The sequence below is a fragment of the Motacilla alba genome, chromosome 9 (genome assembly GCF_015832195.1).
Source record: "Motacilla alba alba isolate MOTALB_02 chromosome 9, Motacilla_alba_V1.0_pri, whole genome shotgun sequence".
Lineage (NCBI taxonomy): Eukaryota > Metazoa > Chordata > Aves > Passeriformes > Motacillidae > Motacilla > Motacilla alba.
Window position 1 is genome coordinate 1,492,078 of NC_052024.1, and position 20,280 is coordinate 1,512,357.

The 20,280-nt window shown below is 45.3% G+C and overlaps 2 protein-coding genes across 7 annotated transcripts; both read right to left on the reverse strand.

The window, feature by feature from the left end:
• Positions 1–4,663: 4,663 nt before the first annotated feature.
• On the reverse strand, positions 4,664–6,583 carry COPS9 (COP9 signalosome subunit 9). Its single transcript, XM_038146374.1, has 3 exons — positions 6,469–6,583; positions 6,326–6,398; positions 4,664–5,002 (listed from the first exon to the last, which is right to left on the reverse strand). Exons 1-3 carry the CDS (start codon positions 6,529–6,531, stop codon positions 4,965–4,967), a joined length of 174 nt encoding a protein of 57 aa, XP_038002302.1. The 5' UTR covers positions 6,532–6,583; the 3' UTR covers positions 4,664–4,964.
• Positions 6,584–7,689: 1,106 nt separating this feature from the next.
• Positions 7,690–13,453, reverse strand: OTOS (otospiralin). 6 transcript variants are annotated; one of them, XM_038146022.1, is made up of 6 exons: positions 13,329–13,453; positions 12,569–12,699; positions 11,039–11,110; positions 10,641–10,719; positions 10,257–10,283; positions 7,690–8,196 (listed from the first exon to the last, which is right to left on the reverse strand). In XM_038146022.1, the coding sequence occupies exons 4-6, from the start codon at positions 10,690–10,692 to the stop codon at positions 8,012–8,014; spliced, it is 264 nt and encodes an 87-aa protein (XP_038001950.1). In that variant the 5' UTR covers positions 10,693–10,719; positions 11,039–11,110; positions 12,569–12,699; positions 13,329–13,453; the 3' UTR covers positions 7,690–8,011. The 6 variants fall into 6 exon arrangements, with proteins under 6 accessions (XP_038001950.1, XP_038001954.1, XP_038001956.1 ...); XM_038146026.1 differs by lacking the exon at positions 11,039–11,110; XM_038146028.1 differs by lacking the exon at positions 10,257–10,283.
• Positions 13,454–20,280: the final 6,827 nt, after the last annotated feature.

The window sequence follows — 20,280 nt, forward strand, 5'->3', positions numbered from 1 at the left end:
ATGCACTAAACCATGAAGAGCTACAAGAAAAAGATAAATTGCTTGCAAGACTTGCATTCCTGAAGTAAAAACTCACTAGAGGGTTTTCATCATGGAAGCCGGCAGAGGGATTAGGATCAAGTCTGACATTTGGCTAATCAGACACTCTTCTTCCATACAAGAAATCAGATTTAAAATCTCTGAAATACTGTGCAGGAAACCAGAGCGTGCCCAGGCTGTCACATGTTTCTCTGACTGTATTTGTGCTGGGTGTAGGTACCTGATGAAAAGACTCAGTCTCCATGGGACTCCATGGGACTGCAAATCAGCAAACCCACCCTTAGCTCATCCTGGGATGATCAGTCCAGCCCACTGTTCTTTGAGAACACCGGGAAACTTCCTTACATGGAGGAGCAGTTCATTGCCTCCAGACAATCCAGGGGAAAGGAAAGGTTTATTCCCAAGGAAATGGAAGTATTAAATGTCAGTATCTATTTCTTCCTGCAGAGATTCCCATCCTCAAGGCAATCTGTGGAAACCCTCCCATAAAAGCAGGACAAATTTATGGAGAGGCATCAGGGAGGGAGGCAGAGAGATCACACTTGAAGACAATCTCCAATTCCCTTCTGGAGTCAGGCAGGGAAGGACAGGGGGTATAAACCAGCACACCCAGCTCCCTCCAAAAACCTGGGCATCTATGAAAGTGGAGCTCTGCCTAGAGTCAGGACAGCACAGCTTCTCTGCTCCTTGACAGGGATTACCAGAGTTCTGCACTGCGTTTTGGCAAGTGTTGAAGACCGAGATGGATCTGCCATCCCAGATGAGGCACAGCACGGGGAAGGTGATTCCCACAGCACAGCACCTGTACCCCAGCCATGCAGAGGCAGCTCCAGAGCAGCAGGAGACCAGAAGGTCACAGCAGGACCCTGCTCAGTGAGCTGCACCGGGAGCTGAGCATGCCCTGAATAGGAAGCTCTGCTCTCCGACGGGACAGAGTCAGTGTCCCGTGGCAGGAGTCCCCTCTGAAGTGTCCTCGCCAAAGCATCCCCAGCTGGGACTCCCTTGGAGGGGCAGCTCCTGTCAGCACCAGGGATGCTTTGTCACATCCCCTCACCCCTCTCACCCACCTCATACACAACACTCTCAGCTGTGCATCTGTTTATTCGCAATATTCCAAACAGAGTCCTTTCTTCCAGGAGGCTTTAAGTTTAATTGAGTTCATACAAGACTACCTAAACCTTTCTTCATAAATAAGCAAGTAGCATTCACAAAATAGTCATATTCGTGAATTTTAAAAGCTTTAAAAGACACTGCTCCTGTCTCCCTCTGTTCTGAACTCCTAGAAGCTTGACTAAAAGGTTTGTAACATGGGTCAGGATTCTTACCCTGCTGCTTGTCAAAGGCCAACTGGAACAAATATAAAAGGCAAAGTCAAAAATAAACTTGAAAGCAAAAACATGGAAGCAAATTTTTGTGCTCAAAGCCACCCCTGCTGTCAAGGACTGACTTGCATTGTGCTTTTCCAAAATATCCCTGATGTGCCACTGGCATTCCAGCCCCATCACCAACAGGGACTTCAGGGAACAGGGCTGCACTGTCATCTGCCCAGCATGATCTCATGTGCTCAACAACTGCACATTGAGAGCAGGAAGAGGCCTGCCAGCTTCTCAACACCCCAGGGAAGCAGGAAGAAATCCATTTATTTATTCATCTAAATGAATTCCTTCTTTATCAAGAAAAATACCTTCCCCTTCAATTACTGAAATAAAATATTAAAAGGAAAAGTTTTTATTCCCTGGAAGATAACTCAGCAAAAAGCCACCAAGGAACTCCACTATTGCCTCACTAGGTCTGAGCTTGCCTGTTCCTGCTCATATGAAGAGCAGAGGAACCTTGGATAGTGGATAAGCTGGAAACCAGCTCAGAAGAAATATTAGAAATAAAGAACCAGCACTGCAGAAATATTATGTACAGATGACAGCCAGCTTCCTTTAGCATGGCAACTTTCCCTCACAATGAGTGGACTCTTTTCAGCTCAAAATAAATTGTACATTTTATTTCCAAAGAATGTACTGGGACAGTTTGCAGCTCCCTGCAGACAGCCGGGGCCTCTTGAGAGTGTTGGAGGGAACAGGCTGACATTTAAGTGTTTTGAGGGAATTGCTTTTCATCTGTGCTGCACCACTGGCTACACCCTTCTAAGGCATTTCAGCACTTAGGACCTCATCCTGCCAAGTCTCAGCTTTTTGGATTGCCAGCTGTCCCACTGCAATCATGCAACAATTCACAAAACTTTACTTAGACATTGTGATACTCGGCAGTACCAGCAGCTTGTAAATGAATACCATCAGTCTGAATGCGTGCATAGTGCAGTTCAAACAGCCCTGCTCCCCAAGAAACACTTCCTATCAGAGGTGTCAATCTCCACAAAAGGGACAGGAATCAAAGCTCAAGAAATGAATTGGCCAAGGCAGTCAAATGCTGTTTACATCAATTTTTATTAGATTTTGACATCTTGTGATTATTTCCTGACAAAAGGCTGATTGCCCCCAGACTAATTGGACTGAAAGCCTTGACAAATGGGAACACAGCAGCAATGTGAAGCTGAAGGACATTTTGTTCTTCGTCTACCACTCTTCCAGCAGGGACCCAAACAAACCACAGCCCCTGATGGAAGTTTAACACACTGGCAGCCCTCTTTGGAGAGATGATGTGATGCACACCCTCAGTCTCACTGTGCAGAAGGGAACTGCATACTGCAGACAGCTCCAAGATGCATGTTTGGTAACATCCCAACTCTGTTCCTTTCATCCCAGCCCAGGAGACCCACACAGGTATCAGACTGAAGGACTGGCAATACCCAAGAACCCCCAGTAGCTCCAGCCAGAGCAGCATTACCTGCACACCCAGGGCAGTTCATGGGATTCCACTTTTCCACAGCTTAAGGACTTTGATTAACACCAACTTTTTGAAACACTGCACAGATGAAGTTCCCTCCCCACAGACACACACCGCACCTCCCAGGTGCCAGCAGTACTATTAATGCTGCTTTTCTATGTGAAACTCTGAGTTTCTGGAAATCTTCACAAAAAGGTGTTAGCTCAACCCACCTTAAGTGGATAGTTACATCCTACCAGGATGAAAACTGCTGGACCCAGTTCCAGAGAGAGTTCCATGTTTTGATCAGGTGAAATGTTACACAACCAGAACCACTCACCACTAGCACCTTCAAACCAGTGTTCACTGAGGTTTCACACACCTTTAGAGAACACCATCCATACTGAAGAGCAGCTGTTCAAGGTGGGTGTGTGGCACAGAATATATTCCTGCTGCTGTGTTCGAACTTAAAGCTCAAGTTTCTTACAACTTAAGGAAGCAAATGAAAAACAAAGAAGTATCTACAAAACATTGACAAGGATGTATTCCAAAACCAAACCTATTGAGGAATCAGCCAAAGCAGATAAAAGAGCAGAAGAGGAGAGTTGCTTCTTGAGTTTTATTTCATTTTTTGCACCTACCCAAAATGCTGCCTCTATTTCCTGGCAGCAACTTGTTTCTCAAAACATAGTTTGGAGAAAGCCCAGCACCAAGGTCTGAGTCAGTCCAAGCCCATTTGCCATCACTCCAATTGTTTTACCTTGGTCTCAGTGAGGAAAACTGGAAAGCCCAGGCTCTCAGCAGAGCAGCACTAAAAGGGAAAGGCCACTGCCAGAGCAAGGCTGTTCCTCCAGGGACACAGCACATCAGGCACCAAGCAGAGAACATGTCAGAGTGCTGACTTACAGCACACTGCATGATGAAACACAGGCTCTGCAGAAATCCACAGCAGCACAATCAAAAGACACCTAAATCCTACTGGGTTTATCGTGCTTACTTTTTTAAAATCACTGGTTGGAATAGCTACTTTTAGATTGAAGATTTCCTTTTTGAAGGCAAACTAAAGAAATAAAAGTGTGACAGAGGTATGAAAGGGTTTCACTGCAGGTAAAATTTAAGTAGTATGAAGTGTTTAAATAAAGATCAGTCACAGTATTTAGTCCGTGATCAATTTATGGAACACTGATTGCATTTGAGATTGGACAGGATTACACTCTTGACTCTGAAAAAAACATACTAAAAACTCACCTGTTCCTTTCATTCTGAGATTCTGTTTGGTCACTGAAGGGTAAGAATGAAACGCTTATGTTCTGAAAAGCTTATGTCAAAATCTGAACTAGCATTTCAACAGCCTGGTTCATATACACTGTACCTCTAAGCACAAATAAGTGCATTAGCTTCTGCAGGAAAAGAAAATTTTACGGTTTCTGTTTCTATCAAGTACAATTTCAAGAATGAAATTATATTTTTAAATCCAAGCATTCCCCTAATCTGGGGTCAGAACATTTCTTTGCTTAACATATCAAGCTGAAGTTACTTTTTGTTTCTGTGTTCCTTAAATTAGAAGTGAAGTACTGATGGTAGCTCTCTGTCTTCAAACAAAAGACAACCCACACTCTTCTCAGTGTGACCAACAAGTGAGCTGGACCATTCAGAACAAGCAACCATCTGATCCCAAGACAATCCTTTACTGTGGGATGAACAAAACTTTCCTGGGCAGCACGTGCCCTACTGCATATCTTTTATGTAATATCCAAAAGCAACGGGGAATTATTCAATACCAAAATAATCACTCTAAGGGAGCTCAGAAGACAGCAATTTCTACTTTTATAAGCCAGAGAGATGTGTGTTTCTTCAGTATTTTATTCAATAAGCACATCAGCGAATGAAATTTCCAGGAAAATCTACACACAGCTTCCTAGAAATAACAGTGCACACTTCCCTCCTTAGTTATCTTTAACCATCTGGTTTTCTTATTCCCTAAACAGCTTAGGCAGGCTTTCTTCCCCGCTCTGTGATTTTCCCATTTTGATTAATTTAATAAATAATGGACTGCACAGGCGATCCTAGAGAAAAATCCACATCTCAGCTCTGCTGCACGCCTAGGTTCACTGGATGTCATCGTCATCAAAGAGATCTTCAAAATCTAGGCAGGAAAACAAGACAGAAATTAACCTCAGAAGTTTCAGTGTTACAAATGCACATGCAAGTACATACTTTGTTCCTTGGATTAAGGACAGAAATAAAGGTGAACTCAGAGAATGAGAGTTACTGCACCATCAGTTATTAGAAAGGTAGCATCAGAGTGATGATTTTGCAGTTTAACGAATTGGGAGTTGTGTTAAAAAGCCCTTCCTCACAAACATCTAACTGCCCAAAAACATTTAATTGTTTTGTGGCAGAAACCCCTTCCTCAAACCATTTAATTGCTTTAAAGGTGCCAATAACATTTCTGTCTCAGAAGACATCTCCCAGTAGTGAAATGGTTCCACTCACATTTGGAATTACTCCTAACTACTCAGCCTTGCATCTTCTTAGTATACTGAACATAAACTAATCACCTAAGTGAACACAGTCTTTATTCTTACAGAAGGCAATTTACAAGTACCTACAATGAACTGAGGATGAATCCTCATTTACAAGAGTCCTAAACTACCAATGGAACACAATGCCACAGTGTGACGATAGAAACAGATGGAAATATCCCCTCCGGAATATGCTGGCTCCAACAGATAGCTGAGAGCAGAGCTGCCTTTCACTCCTGTACCCAAGTGTTGAGCAAAATGAGAAATGTACTTTGAATCAACACCAGTTTGTGATACGAACGCTGCCACTGCAAGATTTAATAACATATAAAACTTACTGTTGCAATGCCGAAATGCATTTCTTCAGAAGCATAAAAACCCCTTTAGCCACCAAGTGCAGCACAGTGTTGTATATTCCACCCCTCCGTGGCCTGATATGTAGCTCCTCTCCCTCAAAGCAGCTGGAAATACTTACACACAGGCTGAGAGAACTGGGATTGTTCAGCCTGGAAAAGAGAAGCTTCGGGGTGGCCTTTTAGTACCTGAGGGAGCCCCAAGGAAGACTGACAGACTATTTACACGGGGCTGGAGTGGCAGCACAAGGGGGACTGGCTTCAACCTGACAGCATGTGGGTTTAGGGGTTTGGGAAAAAAATCTTCCCTGTGAGGGGTGGTGAGGCCCGCAACAGATTGTCCAGAGAAGGCCCATTTTAACACGTATTTACACTGTCTAACATAAGCTATTTGGTACGCGAACGGACCAAGGTATTTTTCCTTGTAGCGATTAACACGCTGGAAGTGCCCGGAGAGGAAAGCCCCGCGCTTTACCGCTCCCGCCGGCATCACCGCACCCAGACGCGCTTAGCCACAGCTTTAGCGACCGCAGGCAGCAAAGCCACAGGCGAGGTGTGCCGAGACAGCCTCGGGAGCACGGCGGTCCTCACCGTTGAAGAAGTCGGCGTGCACCGCTTTCTCGTTGGCGGCCAGATCCATCAGCAGCCCCGTGCTTCCCCCTGCCTGCGAGAGCAGCCGCTGAGCGCCTCCGCACCGCGGCACCACGGCCGCGGCACCGGAGCACCCGCCTCACCTCATCCAGGTCCACGTAAGGGCCAGCGCCCTCAGGGAACATCTCGTCCACCGCCGGCTTCATGGCGGCCCCTCCGCGCCGTCACTTCCGCCGCCGCAGCGGCGCCGTGCCCCAGGGCCGCCCCCGCGCAGGCGCCGCGCCGTCGCCATGGCGACCAGCCCCATGGCCGCCATCTTGCTCCCCACACCCCCATCGCCATGGCGACCAGCAATGGAGGCCGCCATCTTGCTCCCCACACCCCCATCGCCGTGGCGACCAACAATGGAGGCCGCCATCTTGCTCCCCACACCCCCATCGCCGTGGCGACCAACAATGGAGGCCGCCATCTTGCTCCCCACACCCCCATCGCCATGGCGACCAACAATGGAGGCCGCCATCTTGCTCCCCACACCCCCATCGCCGTGGCGACCAACAATGGAGGCTGCCATCTTGCTCCCCACACCCCCATCGCCGTGGCGACCAACAATGGAGGCCGCCATCTTGCTCCCCACACCCCCATCGCCATGGCGACCAGCCCCATGGCCGCCATCTTGCTCCCCACACCCCCATCGCCGTGGCGACCAACAATGGAGGCTGCCATCTTGCTCCCCACACCCCCATCGCCGTGGCGACCAACAATGGAGGCCGCCATCTTGCTCCCCACACCCCCATCGCCATGGCGACCAGCCCCATGGCCGCCATCTTGCTCCCCACACCCCCATCGCCGTGGCGACCAACAATGGAGGCCGCCATCTTGCTCCCCACACCCCCATCGCCGTGGCGACCAACAATGGAGGCCGCCATCTTGCTCCCCACACCCCCATCGCCGTGGCGACCAACAATGGAGGCCGCCATCTTGCTCCCCACACCCCCATCGCCATGGCGACCAGCAATGGAGGCCGCCATCTTGCTCCCCCCACCCCCATCGCCATGGTGACCAGAAATGGAGGTTGCCATCTTGCTCCCCCCACCCCCATCGCCATGGTGACCAGAAATGGAGGTTGCCATCTTGCTCCCCACACCCCCATTGCCAAGGCAACAGTGGGCCCTGCACCCCTTCAGGTCTCAGTGAGGCCTCAACTTGCAAACAAGGTGGGTGTGACTGAAACTGGCAGCCCCTCCAGCCTCCAAACTGGGTGCACTGGTTGAAAAACTCCTGTACACATGTACTTCTCCACACAGAGAGCAGTCTCCTGAGATGAAGCTGAGAGCATCACCTGTAAAAAAAAGTTCCCAAAGCCATGCAGCAGAATGAACAAGTTTATTGTGTCACAGAGAAGCATAAATTGTAAAAAAAGGGATTAATTTAAAGCCTGAAGTGCTGCATGTGGCTGCAGTGTCACTTAGTGGCTGAAGCACAGTGCAGGTGTGTTTGCTGGCAGTCAGGTGTTCACACAAAACACCTTTACAAGAAATGGCAAAAAGGAGACTCACTGAAGCCATCAAATGCTGCACATGACCATGGTGTCATAAAGCAGGTGAGGGCAGCTCAGGTGTGTTCAGTGGCAGAGAGGTGCTCACCCAAACACCTGGGCAGCAGCTCTGGCAAAGCTGAGCGAGGCTCTCAGTGCTCATGGTCACGCACATGGTAGCCAAGGTGGCTCCCAAAAGGGAACTGGGCAAAGAAGGCTCTGGCCATGTCATTGATCCTGTTGTAGGCTCCCAAGGTCCGGAAATATTCCACATATGACCAGAAATCATTGGATGAGAAGGGCCAGTATGGCAAAGCTGCAGCATCCTGGTAGAGATCTAAAAAACCCAACCAAAATAAAATACTGCAGATTACTAGAACATGAAGCGCTTTTGTTGAGAGGTTGGGCTTGGGGCCACCATGGTTTGGGGTTGTGAGTTCCCTTTGGGGGCTGGTATGCTCCTCTGGCAGGAAAAAGGCAAGGAGAGCCATTGACTCCTCTCCGTGGCCCACTGTACAGAAAATGGAGCTGGTATTCCCTGTTCCAGATGCACCACAAGTGACAGACGGGGACAAGATGGGGAGCAGGAAAGAAGGGACACACCCACATTTACACCAATTCAAGAATTCATCAGGCTGGTTTCATTTCTAGAAGGCTGCTGGTTATTTCAAAACAAGGAGCGACTGCAATCGAAAGCCATTTTTCCTCATTCCACATAATTTGCTTTGCCCCATAGAAAAATATAAGGAATAAGGCACCACCCTCTATGGCATGCCCCTGCAGCTGGGCACACTGCCCACAGAACTCCCAGGGACTGGGGCCATACTGCCCTGATACTGCCTGGAACTGCAGAGCTGTGCCTCTCCTCAGGGGACTGTAGGAAACAAGCCACAGGGATGGAGAGGAAAGGCTTTGCCACTTGGGGGACAGCTGCTGTATTTGGGCCTGCTCTAGCAGTACCAGAATGTGATACAGTCATTGAAACAAAATTTACAATTCAGCAGCAAAACAAAATCAGTTCTGAAAACGCAGGAACCAACCACCCCTGGGCCCAAATGTGGGCAAACAGAGAAGCATATATAAAATGTAAACAGCAGCTGAGAGCACAGTCACAAATGTCCTTCTGTGCAGTGAAGCTAAACACAGTATTTTATTTTGATTTGAAGCCCATTTAGATGAATAAAGTCTTTCCACTCAGCTTGGGGCCAGGGTCTTTAGTAGGAATTAAGAGCCTTCAACAATCCTGTTGTCAGACTTTAATTTTACAGAGGAAAGTTTGCAGTGTGCAGGCACAGATGGCACATAACAAACCAAATAAACCACCCCAATGCTGTCTGCAGAGGAGAACTCATGTTTATACCAGCTGACCTCAGATTCACTTTGCAGGCTGCTGCTTGGCCCAGTGTGAAAGAAAACAATAATTGCTGGTAATGAGAGCAACAGGACACTGCCTGAACAGGCTTCTAATTCTAGATTGATGCAGGCTCTCCTGACTGCTGCAAAAGTTGCCACAAAAATATTTGCTGTACACAAACACAGATGATATATTAATAATATTTTAAAGATGATATATTAAAAATATTAATTTCTACAGAAATAGAATGGAGCATAGAGGGAAAAGGTTTGAATGATAAGTAATCATATTAGACCTTATTGTGTATTTGTTCTGTTCATATCTGTTATAATACTCTCGGCATATTTGGGCACTGGAGATGCTGCTAGCAGCACTTGGTTATTGCAGATACTTCTCTGCAACTTTGTTTTCAGACAGAATTCTGTCTGAAAAGCCAAAAAGAGGTTAAATGATAGAATCATCAGTAAGCCAGTGTAAACATCATTAGAGTGTTGAGGGTTTTTTTAATCAAAGGCAAACACTAATCCAATGGACTAATCACACAAAGTGACATGAACCACAGGGTAGCTGTGCTAAGGGATTTATTCCCACATTTCTCTAATTGGATTTGTGGCAATTCATAAATTTTAAGCTTTTTGTCATGAAAGCTGGTATCTCTTGCCAAAAAGCAGATACACATACAGCATTATGATTCAGGACAGACAAAATTCTCAGATGTCCTATACATTTCTAAGTCTGGTGCATTCCAGTTAGGATTTTGTACAACAGAATTAGTGACTTGGCTGTAATCCCTTTTTATTTTAAGACTGGATATTAGTTCTGTTATTATACATTATTATTGCACCACCTTTTAATAAATTTTAAAGAAAATTTTAAAATTCACTGTTCTTTTTTCACCAGAACTAATTGAAAGCTTTTCCATAGTCCACTGAGGTTAATAAGCATTCTTGCCAAAGTCATTGCTGGGCATCAAGTCTGGGAGTTAGAAATTATTCTCCTAATTATTAGTGACACAAAGGAAATAAAAACACATTAGAAATTACCATCTCCATCCTGGATGGATCGGGCATCTGTAAGTAAAGAGGAAACACATCAGTACCAGCTCCTGCTGGTACTTTAACAGAAAGACTTTCTGTTAAGCAAACATTTTCCATGTAAAACTAGAAGCGCACAAGTTCTTTAATGCCCATGTCAGACTCTCTATGTAGCCAAAGGATTTTTGTTTCTTGAACAGCAGAGCAAGGAATTCCCTGTTTGCAATCAGTCTCTGCTATGAACCAGCTCAGTGCGGCTGTTAGTCAGAACTCACAGCCTGAACAGTTGGGATTAAAATGTTAGAAATACTAAATAGAAGATACTGTATTTGTAACAAAATATTTCTGGGGGCTTGAAAAAATAAACAAGAATAAATTTGGTAGTAATCTTACCTGTTAGCATGTTCATCAGCATACAGAAGAAAAAGAAGCCAGTAAATATCATCTTGTCTGCAAGAAACTACTCGTGTTTCTGAAAAGTAATTTGTACAACTGAGGATTATTACAAGATATTAATCATTACGCAAACTCTATTATTTCTTGTTTTAATAGAAGAATACATTCCAAAATAGATTCTAGTTACTAATTTAGGCATGACAAAATCCAATCATGTTTCTTATAGCTTCTGAAGTGCAACACAGAGCATTAAAAGACCGTCAGTCCTGAAATGTGTATTGATATTTTGGTTTTAGATGGCATAAATCCAAAAGGTGCCTCTGAACCGACATGAAATCAAGTGTCTTTGGAAATGTTTGATTTTGTGGTTAATTTAATTTCACTTTGGAAATTACCTCTCTGTTTCTCTTCTTTTCTTCTTCTTGCACCTCTGAGTCAGCTACAAAACTCCAAAAGGATTTCTATTGCTGTAAAATAGCAGTGCTTTGTAAGGAAGGGTGGGGGGGAAACGTCACTGAGCTAGTACACCAATCTGATTTTGTTTTCTTCAGGTATTTCAACTGCTTATATTTGCATTATATTTCAGCACTGCCCATGGAAGAGACAGTGGACAGTTTCTGACAGGAAATCAGAATTAACTTTGGCAATAATGCTTGGTTTTGGAAGATAGAGGGAAAAAATACAGAAGCAAATTTAGTGATTATTACAGTTTCTGCCCTCCTGATTTTCTTTCTGCCCCTTCAGACAAATAGATTTTTTTAAATGTTAGCTGAGCAAATTGCTAAAAGCATATTGAGTTCCCTCTCCAGCTCAGTCATAAACTCCAGAAATACTTGACAGTGCTTTATGTTCTTACTTAGGATCCTGAAAATCTAGACCTTAAAATGTACCAGGCAGCGAGTGCCCACTAAAATCAATTGGGTTACAGCAAGTAAAGAAGGAAGTCCCCGAGGACCACAGCCATGCTGGTGGTGCTGGTGCCTTCAGAGGGTCAATAGGGAGCATTGAAATGCATTTTCACATTATACCCATTTCCTGGAAGGATTCTTCTCCCACACCAAGAAGGTGCTTCAGGCTCCAGCCTGTGCAGGTTGCTGTATGGATCCAGCACTTTGAGAAGCCTGAAGGGGAGACACAGTTTGGAGACAATTGAATTGCCACGTACATCTTGATTGATTTTCATCCAGCACACAACCCCTGATGGCAGCAGGTGTGGTCAGGGACTAAGGTGCGGCAGAAAGTGTTCTGTGACTCCCAGGCAGACTGGGGATCTCCATGCTTCTCGAAGATGTGGCAGTTCAGGTCATCTGGCCAAACCTCCAGCTATTTCCCGATATTGCCTCTCTTGAGAGGAGCTACTGAGATGCCAGTGCAGAGCTCACCGTGCACCTTCATGCTGTGAGATCTGACTGTACACATGCTGATCTGAGCTGCACTCTCTTGCTGGGCATTTTCAGTTGCCTTTATGGTCTACAAAAGCATTTCTCCATGTCAGTTCTAGACACCTGCATTTCCCAGCTGGGTGTGTAGCTTCTGACATCGGTGCCTTTGCTGTACCACATCCACCCATCTGCCACAGGAGCACAGGGGAAATCTGTGCACTCACAAAGTCCTGGAGCAGAGAGAGCCAGGTGAGTGGCCTTGCAGGAGGACCCAGCTTGGCTGGAGTTTGTTCCTATCTACACACAGAGGTAGATAGTTTTGCCAAGAATTAATTCAAGATGTTCTGAGTAAGGGGAAAAAAGAGTGCTTTGTAGAACACTCGGGTGTGCCAAGTCTTGTGGAGGGTGAAAAGAAAAATATTGTGAAAGCAGGACCTATTCCATCTTTGACAGGCTTTAATCCTCCTGCTTAATGTGTATTTTCTAAGCCTGTAGGAGGGCTCCCTACATAAGCCATGTTCTTGCAGCACCTCACCCACTCACCTGGGTTGCAGCAGCTGTGGGTGGGAAAAGGCACTTCCTTGGAGTCCTGTGCTGCATCCATGTACCTGGGTGCCCCCAGCAGCACTGCCTGCAGAGCCAAGCTTTCCTTTTCACTGCCTAACCTGCATATTCTGCTCCAATCAAAAAAAAAAAAAAAGAAGCACTGAGGTGTGCTGACAAAACAGTCATCAGCTGTAATTGAATAATTGCCATAAAGCTACTTTTGTGCACATCCATCAGTAGCTCTTTGTTTTTGCTGGTGATAAACCAGGTGTAGCTCCAAGTGGGAGGTGAGATAACATGTTTTGGATGATGACAAAGGAGAATAATGATGCTCCTGATGCAGCCACATCCTGCTGCTCTCCTCTTGAAATATTAACAGCAGTGTAGGAGGATGACAAAGTCCCAGAGATTATCAGATTCAGGGTCTATCTGATCACAATATGATCTGCTACCACACTGGATGATCTTGGGAAGATTCCCATAGCTACTGGGCTGACACACACCTTTACACCTACCTCCTCTACACCTTCTTATTCTGTCTTTTGAAGCTTGGAGTTACTTCCAGAGCCAGGAGGATTACTGAACTGACATTGTGTGACAGTCTTTTACCAATTACACACTTCCAACTTAATTAAAATCAAAATTTTCCCCTTGTTAGTGCAAGTATTGGAGATGCAAAATTCTCAGGGTTTCCATGCTAAAGCAGACCTAGGGAATCATAAAAAGAGGATAAGACTTAGCATTGAAAGCAACTTACATCACAGGTTACAACCTCTTCTATCAACACTTCTGTTGCTGTACACGACTGCTTGTCCCAACTGGATCTGTTTTAAGCACAGTGTTGGACTAGAGAAAAACTGATGAGTTCTCATCAGCTGCTTGAAGGACTGTGTCTGCTGGGTTCAATGTGCCAAACAGTGCATAGTGTGCTCTCTGGCTGGACCCAGAACACATGGTGACTTGCAGGGTTTGTAACAGCCTGCAAGCACATTCATTTCATCCCCCACACCCCCTCCCCCCAGCTTATTTTTTTTCCCTTTTCTTTCTCTAGGAGCACTTTCCTTTTTTCAAACTCGGCACAGAGGGCAATTAAAATAACAGCACTGAGTGTCCAGCACAAGTGCTGGCATGGATCAGTTAGCAGAGCCCTCTGCTAATAGTTGCTGCCCTGCAGGCTTCTTCACTGCTGAGCAGTAATTGGAGATGCCGCGGTGCCCACAAATGCAAATCTTGCTCAGCAGCAGCCACATTTCAGCAGACACCACTGCACTTAACAGGGCAGCTGCTTAATGAGTTCAGTGTCTTAATTTCTACTTATTTTGGAAAGAAATTTACCATTCTCCCTTTTCAGAACAGCCCATTAGCTCAAAAAGCTGTTATTCCTGCTCACAAGAAGTTCTTCAGGTTCTGTACTCTAAAGTTTGCATACAGTTTTTTAGCTAAGGCCATTCACTCAGAAAAGCTTCGCTACCCGATAAAAAGAGCTGTTGTTTTTTCCTACCCCCCCATCCCAGGAGGATCCAATCAATATGTACTTTCTGTAGATGGCTCTCAAAGCCAGAAAATCCCACACAGAGCTGTGTCAGAGACAGAAATCAATTGGAGCACAGAGGACATTCCCTTGGGAATAGGGGAATGCAATTTGGGCAGCACAGGTGTTTGTGTGACTCAATGGGGAGCAGTCCTGGAGCTGCCAGCCTGCCTTCAGATGGGCTTCTTACTAACAGGGCTGTTTCACCCAGAGCCAACCCCCGTGGAGCAATTCAGCTCTCCTTGTCGATTAACTTGAAACAAAGATAAAGGAATACATAAAAGCAAGTTTATGGATGCCTTTGTTTTCTCAATAGCTGTGTTAGACGGCTATCACACGCACAAAAATCTATAATGCTCCAGGCACTGAAAAAAAACCCTGTTTAAAAAGCTAGAATCTTTCTTATTTAATCAATAGACAAAAGCAAGTGCATGCAGAGCTCCATAGGAACTTATCTAAAAACTAAATAGGACTAATAGATGCATCTGAAGTGCTCTGCCCTTGAGCTGAGCAGACAAAATGTTCTCCATAGGGCTACAACATTTCTGTACATCAGAAACAACTGACAGTGATATATTGACCACCCCTACAAACAACAAATGTTTGATTATTTCCTCCAGCAATTTGTCCAAATAATACAGGTCAAGAGGAGATTCCTGTGACTAGAATATGCTTTGCTCAGACAGGTGTAAGGACTTCACAGTGCCAAGAAGCCAAGTAACAAAGTGACCAGTAAATGTAAAATGAGATACCTGTGTAAATTTCTCCCACTTTCAAGGCATGGTTTCAATGGTTTCTGACCATTCTCACTCAAACTAGATTTGGAGCTACCAAAGAGAGGTGTGGTATAATGTTCTTTAATGCTCAGTCATAGACAAAAAGACAAATCAAATAAGAAGACAGGAAAAAACCCATAAGACATCACTTTGCCATTGTGCCAGTTAGTCTCATTTTGAATATTGCCTGCATTTTTGGTCTCACATAACAGAAGGTCATGACTGAACAAGACAGGATACAAAGAAGAGCGTGAGGGGAATTAGCGGACAAGGACCAGCTAAAGCAGACTGGGATTCTTCAGGCCAGCAAAAGGATGAGAAAACTTTGATTTCTACCATGAGATCCCAAATTAGTCTGGCAACAGCTTATTCAAAACAAAAGGTAGTGGGGTTTGATACAGTTAAGCGGTGGAATGTCTTGTCATGACGTGTTACCAACTACACAGTGTCCTGGCTGCAGTGTCTGGGCCTGGCCTGGGAGCAGAACTGCTCTGCACTTTTGCTCTGTCTCACTCCTCTGATACCCTCTGCGGCTGGGCCAGGTGAGCTCCCAGGCTGAGCCTGTGCTTGATCTTACAGTCAGCTTTACTGAAATATGACATATTTCCAGTTCTTGTGAACAGACAGCTTTCCTGCCAGCAAGTGGTTTGATCATCCTGATAATAGCAGCCCCTGGAAACAACTGAAGGGAGACATAGCAGATGGATTTGGATAGTTACAAAACCATTAACAGAATAACTGCAGTGCAATTAGAGATAGTCCAGTGAAAATGAACCACTTGCAGATGTACTAGAGCTAATTGGGAAGGTCAGAGTTAGAAACCCAAGTTAAGGAGTAGCTCTACACTTAATCATACTTAAGAGCCAACAAGTAAGTGCATCAGACATTTATTTCAACTTAGCATTTTAACCTCTACCTGAAGAAAGGTTATATTTGTACACACAAATGAGCTGCCAGGGGTTCACAGGCAGCAGGCAGTGCTGCATGCAGCAGCAGGCACTGAAAGCAAAGGAGGGGAGCGATCCTACTGGCATCAGGACTAGTGCAGCTTGGCTCCCAAGGAGCTGAGCCTACCAGGTATCCCAGTGCCACTCCCCAGGAGTATCCTCAGCTCTTGCTCATTGCTCCTTTGCCCTCCCAGGCCAGCACTGCCAGCTCCAAGCACCAGCTTTGGCTTTCTCCAGGGTCCATGCAGCGTTGCTGGCACAACACAGCAGTCTGGTGCTCCTGCTCACCAGTCAAGCAGATGTTCCTGAGCCAGCAAAGAACAGCTGCAGGCTGACTTCTCTCCTCCTATCACCACTGACACCAACAATCTTTTTCTACTGTCCATCTGCAAATGTTCACGTGAATGACAGGAACCTCACACCCAGCCTGCCGCCAGAGTGGGTTAGGATTTGGTAACATTTCAAACTATTTTTGCTATAGGCAAAATGGAGTACTAGAGCCAACAAGGCCACTTGGTTTCTTGTGCGTTGTTTGCTCAGGAGACACCGTTGGCAGTGCCTGTCAGCACCACAGAAGGTACACAGCAGGGAGGAGCACTGGCTTCCATTCTGCTGCGGGGAGAGCGAGAGGCAGCAGCAACTGTATTCCAGCAGCAGGCCATCCAGGACACCCTTCCTGCACCCATATTAGGCCTAAGCTCATCCACAGCACCTTTTTGGATAAATTGGTCAGCTGTGTGCTTTAGCCGTACTCTGCTATTCAGCACAGCCACAGATGACTGACTCAGGAGAGAATGTAATAAAGTGGTCACAAACTGAGAGGTTTATTCAAGAACTCTCAAGAGAGGATATATTTTTCCCATTACCATTAAGGTTAGATGTATCATAGCAATAACCTCCACCATTTTGAAATATACTCACAATTTTTTCAGATTGACTGAATGTTCCAGCTACACTTAAGCTATTAAGCCAACAGCAGATGTTTATTGTTTTCATTTCATAGAAATGTTTCTTTAAATAAAAGTGCATTAAATATTTCATTACCAAAGTTAAGATTTCAGTAGGATAAATAGAAGCTTCTTTACACCCAGGGTCTTTTCTTCCCTTTGATTCATATGCCAAGGCTACTTCAATATCACCAGTTATACCTGTCCACAAGCAGCTCTGCCCTAGGCACAATAAAATTGATTAACCAGATTGATGAAGAGATGAGCTTGATTAGAAAAAATCCATCACAAATGTGAGCAAGTTGCCAGTATATTTGATTCCAGCAATCAATGAGACCTATTAGTGGCTGTATCATTGCAGCTGTTGCCAGACCAAAAGCCACACAGGCTTTGCTACAAGCAGACCCAAGGAACATCATATGTGGGTCTGGAAAGAACTGCTCTGTTTATCCACCTTACAAAGTTTTGCTGTTTTAAAGACTGACAGGGTGAAGACTATCAATCACCATCCCAAAATAAAACAGAACCTACCTTCTGCCCTAGGTTTTCTGGGTAACAGTGGTCAGCACTAACACCACAGCTGGAGAGCAAACCCTGTGCAACTCTAGGAGCTTGTAAATCATGGTTACTCAGATTATTGCCTTATATACTGAAGGCAGAGATTAGCCTTATAAATTAGTGGCCTTACCAAGCAACTTTGCAGAGATTATGTTTGAGGTTCTAGTTTAGGCTGATGTACTAAACTCCAGTGCAGTTGAACAAGACTGAACCTGTTATATCAGGACCAAATAAATTAATCTTTAAAACAGCATTGTTGACACTCAAATTCCTTGATGCATATAGTTAATCACAGGGAAAGCTGTTCTTGCCTGCATTTATTGTTGTGTAGTTTGTCATTTGATGATCACTGCCCATGTTTGACGTGTGTCAAAATCGTGTGATTCTGCTGTCGGTTTGCACCTGACCTTGCCTGGCAGCTCAGACTGTCACCTGCCTCACCATTCAGTTTAATGCCGTGTTTGCCACCCTCAGGGAAGTTCAGCCGTATGCGTGGGCAGGGCAGCTTTACCAGGGTCCTGGCTTCATTCAGCGGGGCACACAGCCCGCACGGAGCGGGGACAGCCGCAGGCGCGGCGGCATCTGCCCGGAGGCGCCCGGGGCTGCAGCGCGGGGCTCCGGCTCCCTCTGCTGTCCCGGGATCCCCGCTCACACACCGAGATGCTCGCACACCGAGATGATGCTCCCACACCGAGATGATGCTCCCACACCGAGATGCTCACACGGGCAGGACGGCAGAGCCTGCTCGGGCTTAGCACGCTTGCAATTTGAATAAAGTCGGGGTAAAACGTCAGCTGAAGCAGGATAGATAAAAAGCAGGACTAAAGGCACAAAGGTGAAAAGCCCATTGCAGCAGACTGCTTTTGCGACTGAAGGATGTATCAGTGTCCCTCTCTACAAAAAGGAACTAGGAGCACCTTACATCCTCTATGCAGACACCACTCACCCTTATAGCATCAAGGGGGAGGGAAACAACCACTGCCACATTTCCAAACCCCCTGCTCCCCCCAGTTAAGCTCCATCAGCCCTTATAGGAAAGCAGTACTCACACCAGCCTGCTATAGATTAGGGCCTTAAACACGCAAGCAGGAGCCATAAAACAGAACCACTCATAACTCCAGCAGAGCTGAAGACTAACATCCCCACAAAAGAGAGTCAAGCATTTGTGGCCCTGGGCTGAGCTTAAATGCTTCCTGGGACATGGGCAGGGGCGTGGGAGGAGGCTACAGGTGAAGCTCTGGAGGCCTTTAGGGTACATTAGTGTCCTCAGGCCCCCAGCAACGTTTGTCAGTTAAAGCAAAAACTGCTGAAATTTTTGTAAAGAAGATAACAGATTAGTTAGGAGAGGAATGGTGAGGGCAACGTTGCTGGCAACGCTCTGAAGCGTTCGTTGGCAAACAGATCCAGCTCCTGGTATTGTTCATGTCTTCCCACGTGACCCTGGAAAATGATGAGGATGCTTACATGTTTGTCAATACATTTAATCTACAGTCATGTTTGTATCTATTTTTAAACCCTTTAAAATGTGCTGAATTTTAAACTCACCTTGACTTGTGGCTTATAGTGTTGGTGGGAGCTTAAGACAGGAATAATAGCTAAATGGGCTGCCTAGGGACTGAATCAAGGTGACTTCTCTTTGTTGCCCAAGCTTCTATGCCTGTGATCCCTCCTGTCACCTCCCCAAGGCAAATGTCTGTGAATTAGACTAGAAGGGAAAGGGTACAAAGTGCTGCAGCTGCCAGGCGTGTGGTGGCTTGTCTCACCCAGCACTACAGCTGGGCAGCACTTGGGACAGTTGACAGAAACTGGGCAGGCACTGTCAGCTGTTCTTGGGAGAGAAGGGCAGGAGTTTTTCCTTTAATGCTCGATTCTTACCAGTGCTTTGATTTTCTAGCTCTGGGCAACATGTGCATGGTGGTGCACCCCAAACCTCCCTTCCCATGAGCACTGTCTTTTTGTGCAAGGCAGCTGGTGCCAGTGCTCTGCTCCTCTTTTCATTTAGAAAAGGTGTGACTCCTGCACAAGAACATGCAAAGCACAGCTGTCATGAAAGAGTGTTTTAGGTTCTTCAAAGAATCACTGACAAAGGTATCAGCACAATTTGGTTTAATGTTAAAATGGAAACGTGACAAAGTTTATTGACAAGGTTCACCCTTACTAGATGGTTAAAGCACACAGAGAAAAATTGGACTACAACCTAAAATCAATCTATTTGAAACTAAAATCAACAAAAAAAAAATCTATCTGGGGAATGGGGAAAGGATAAGGATGGGAAAGGATGAGGATAAGAAAGAATAAAGGAGACCCTCCTGTTCAGTCACAATGTCCAGAGTGAACCCCCTTGCCAAACTTAGTCAGCTATATATATTAAAAATCTACAGAACTACAAATACTTCTAAAGCTAAAAGTCTTTAGCCATCATTTCTGCTCTTCAGAGACTTGACCAAAAAAATTCTATCTTGTCTAGTCTCTATCACTTTTGTTTAACAGTAACCCATAAAGATGACCAGAAACTACAGCATCAAAACATGCACCAAGCAATTGTGCAGACACTAATTACAAATACAACCAGTATGAACAGCTGGATTATCCAAGTCCAGTTTGGTAACTGTGAAGTAAGCATATAGTTATTATTTTCAAAGCCCAATGAGTCATCTTCAAGAGTTACCTGACCCAAAATTTGAGTTTGTTTCCAAATTTCAGCCAAATCTTTTTTTAATTCTTCCAGTCTCATCTATAAAAGAACAACAACTGAAGTTAATGATTCTACACCTGCCCACTTATGAGATCAGTAGAAAATCGAGAACCAGTCTGTCTCAAAGAATCACACAAGCCAAACCCCGAGCTTCTCCTCATAAGGTGTCGATCACATCTGAAATTTGACTCTCAGTAAAGGCCCAAATGCTGACAATTGCTTTCTCCAATTCCACTACTTCTCAAGAAGGAGCAG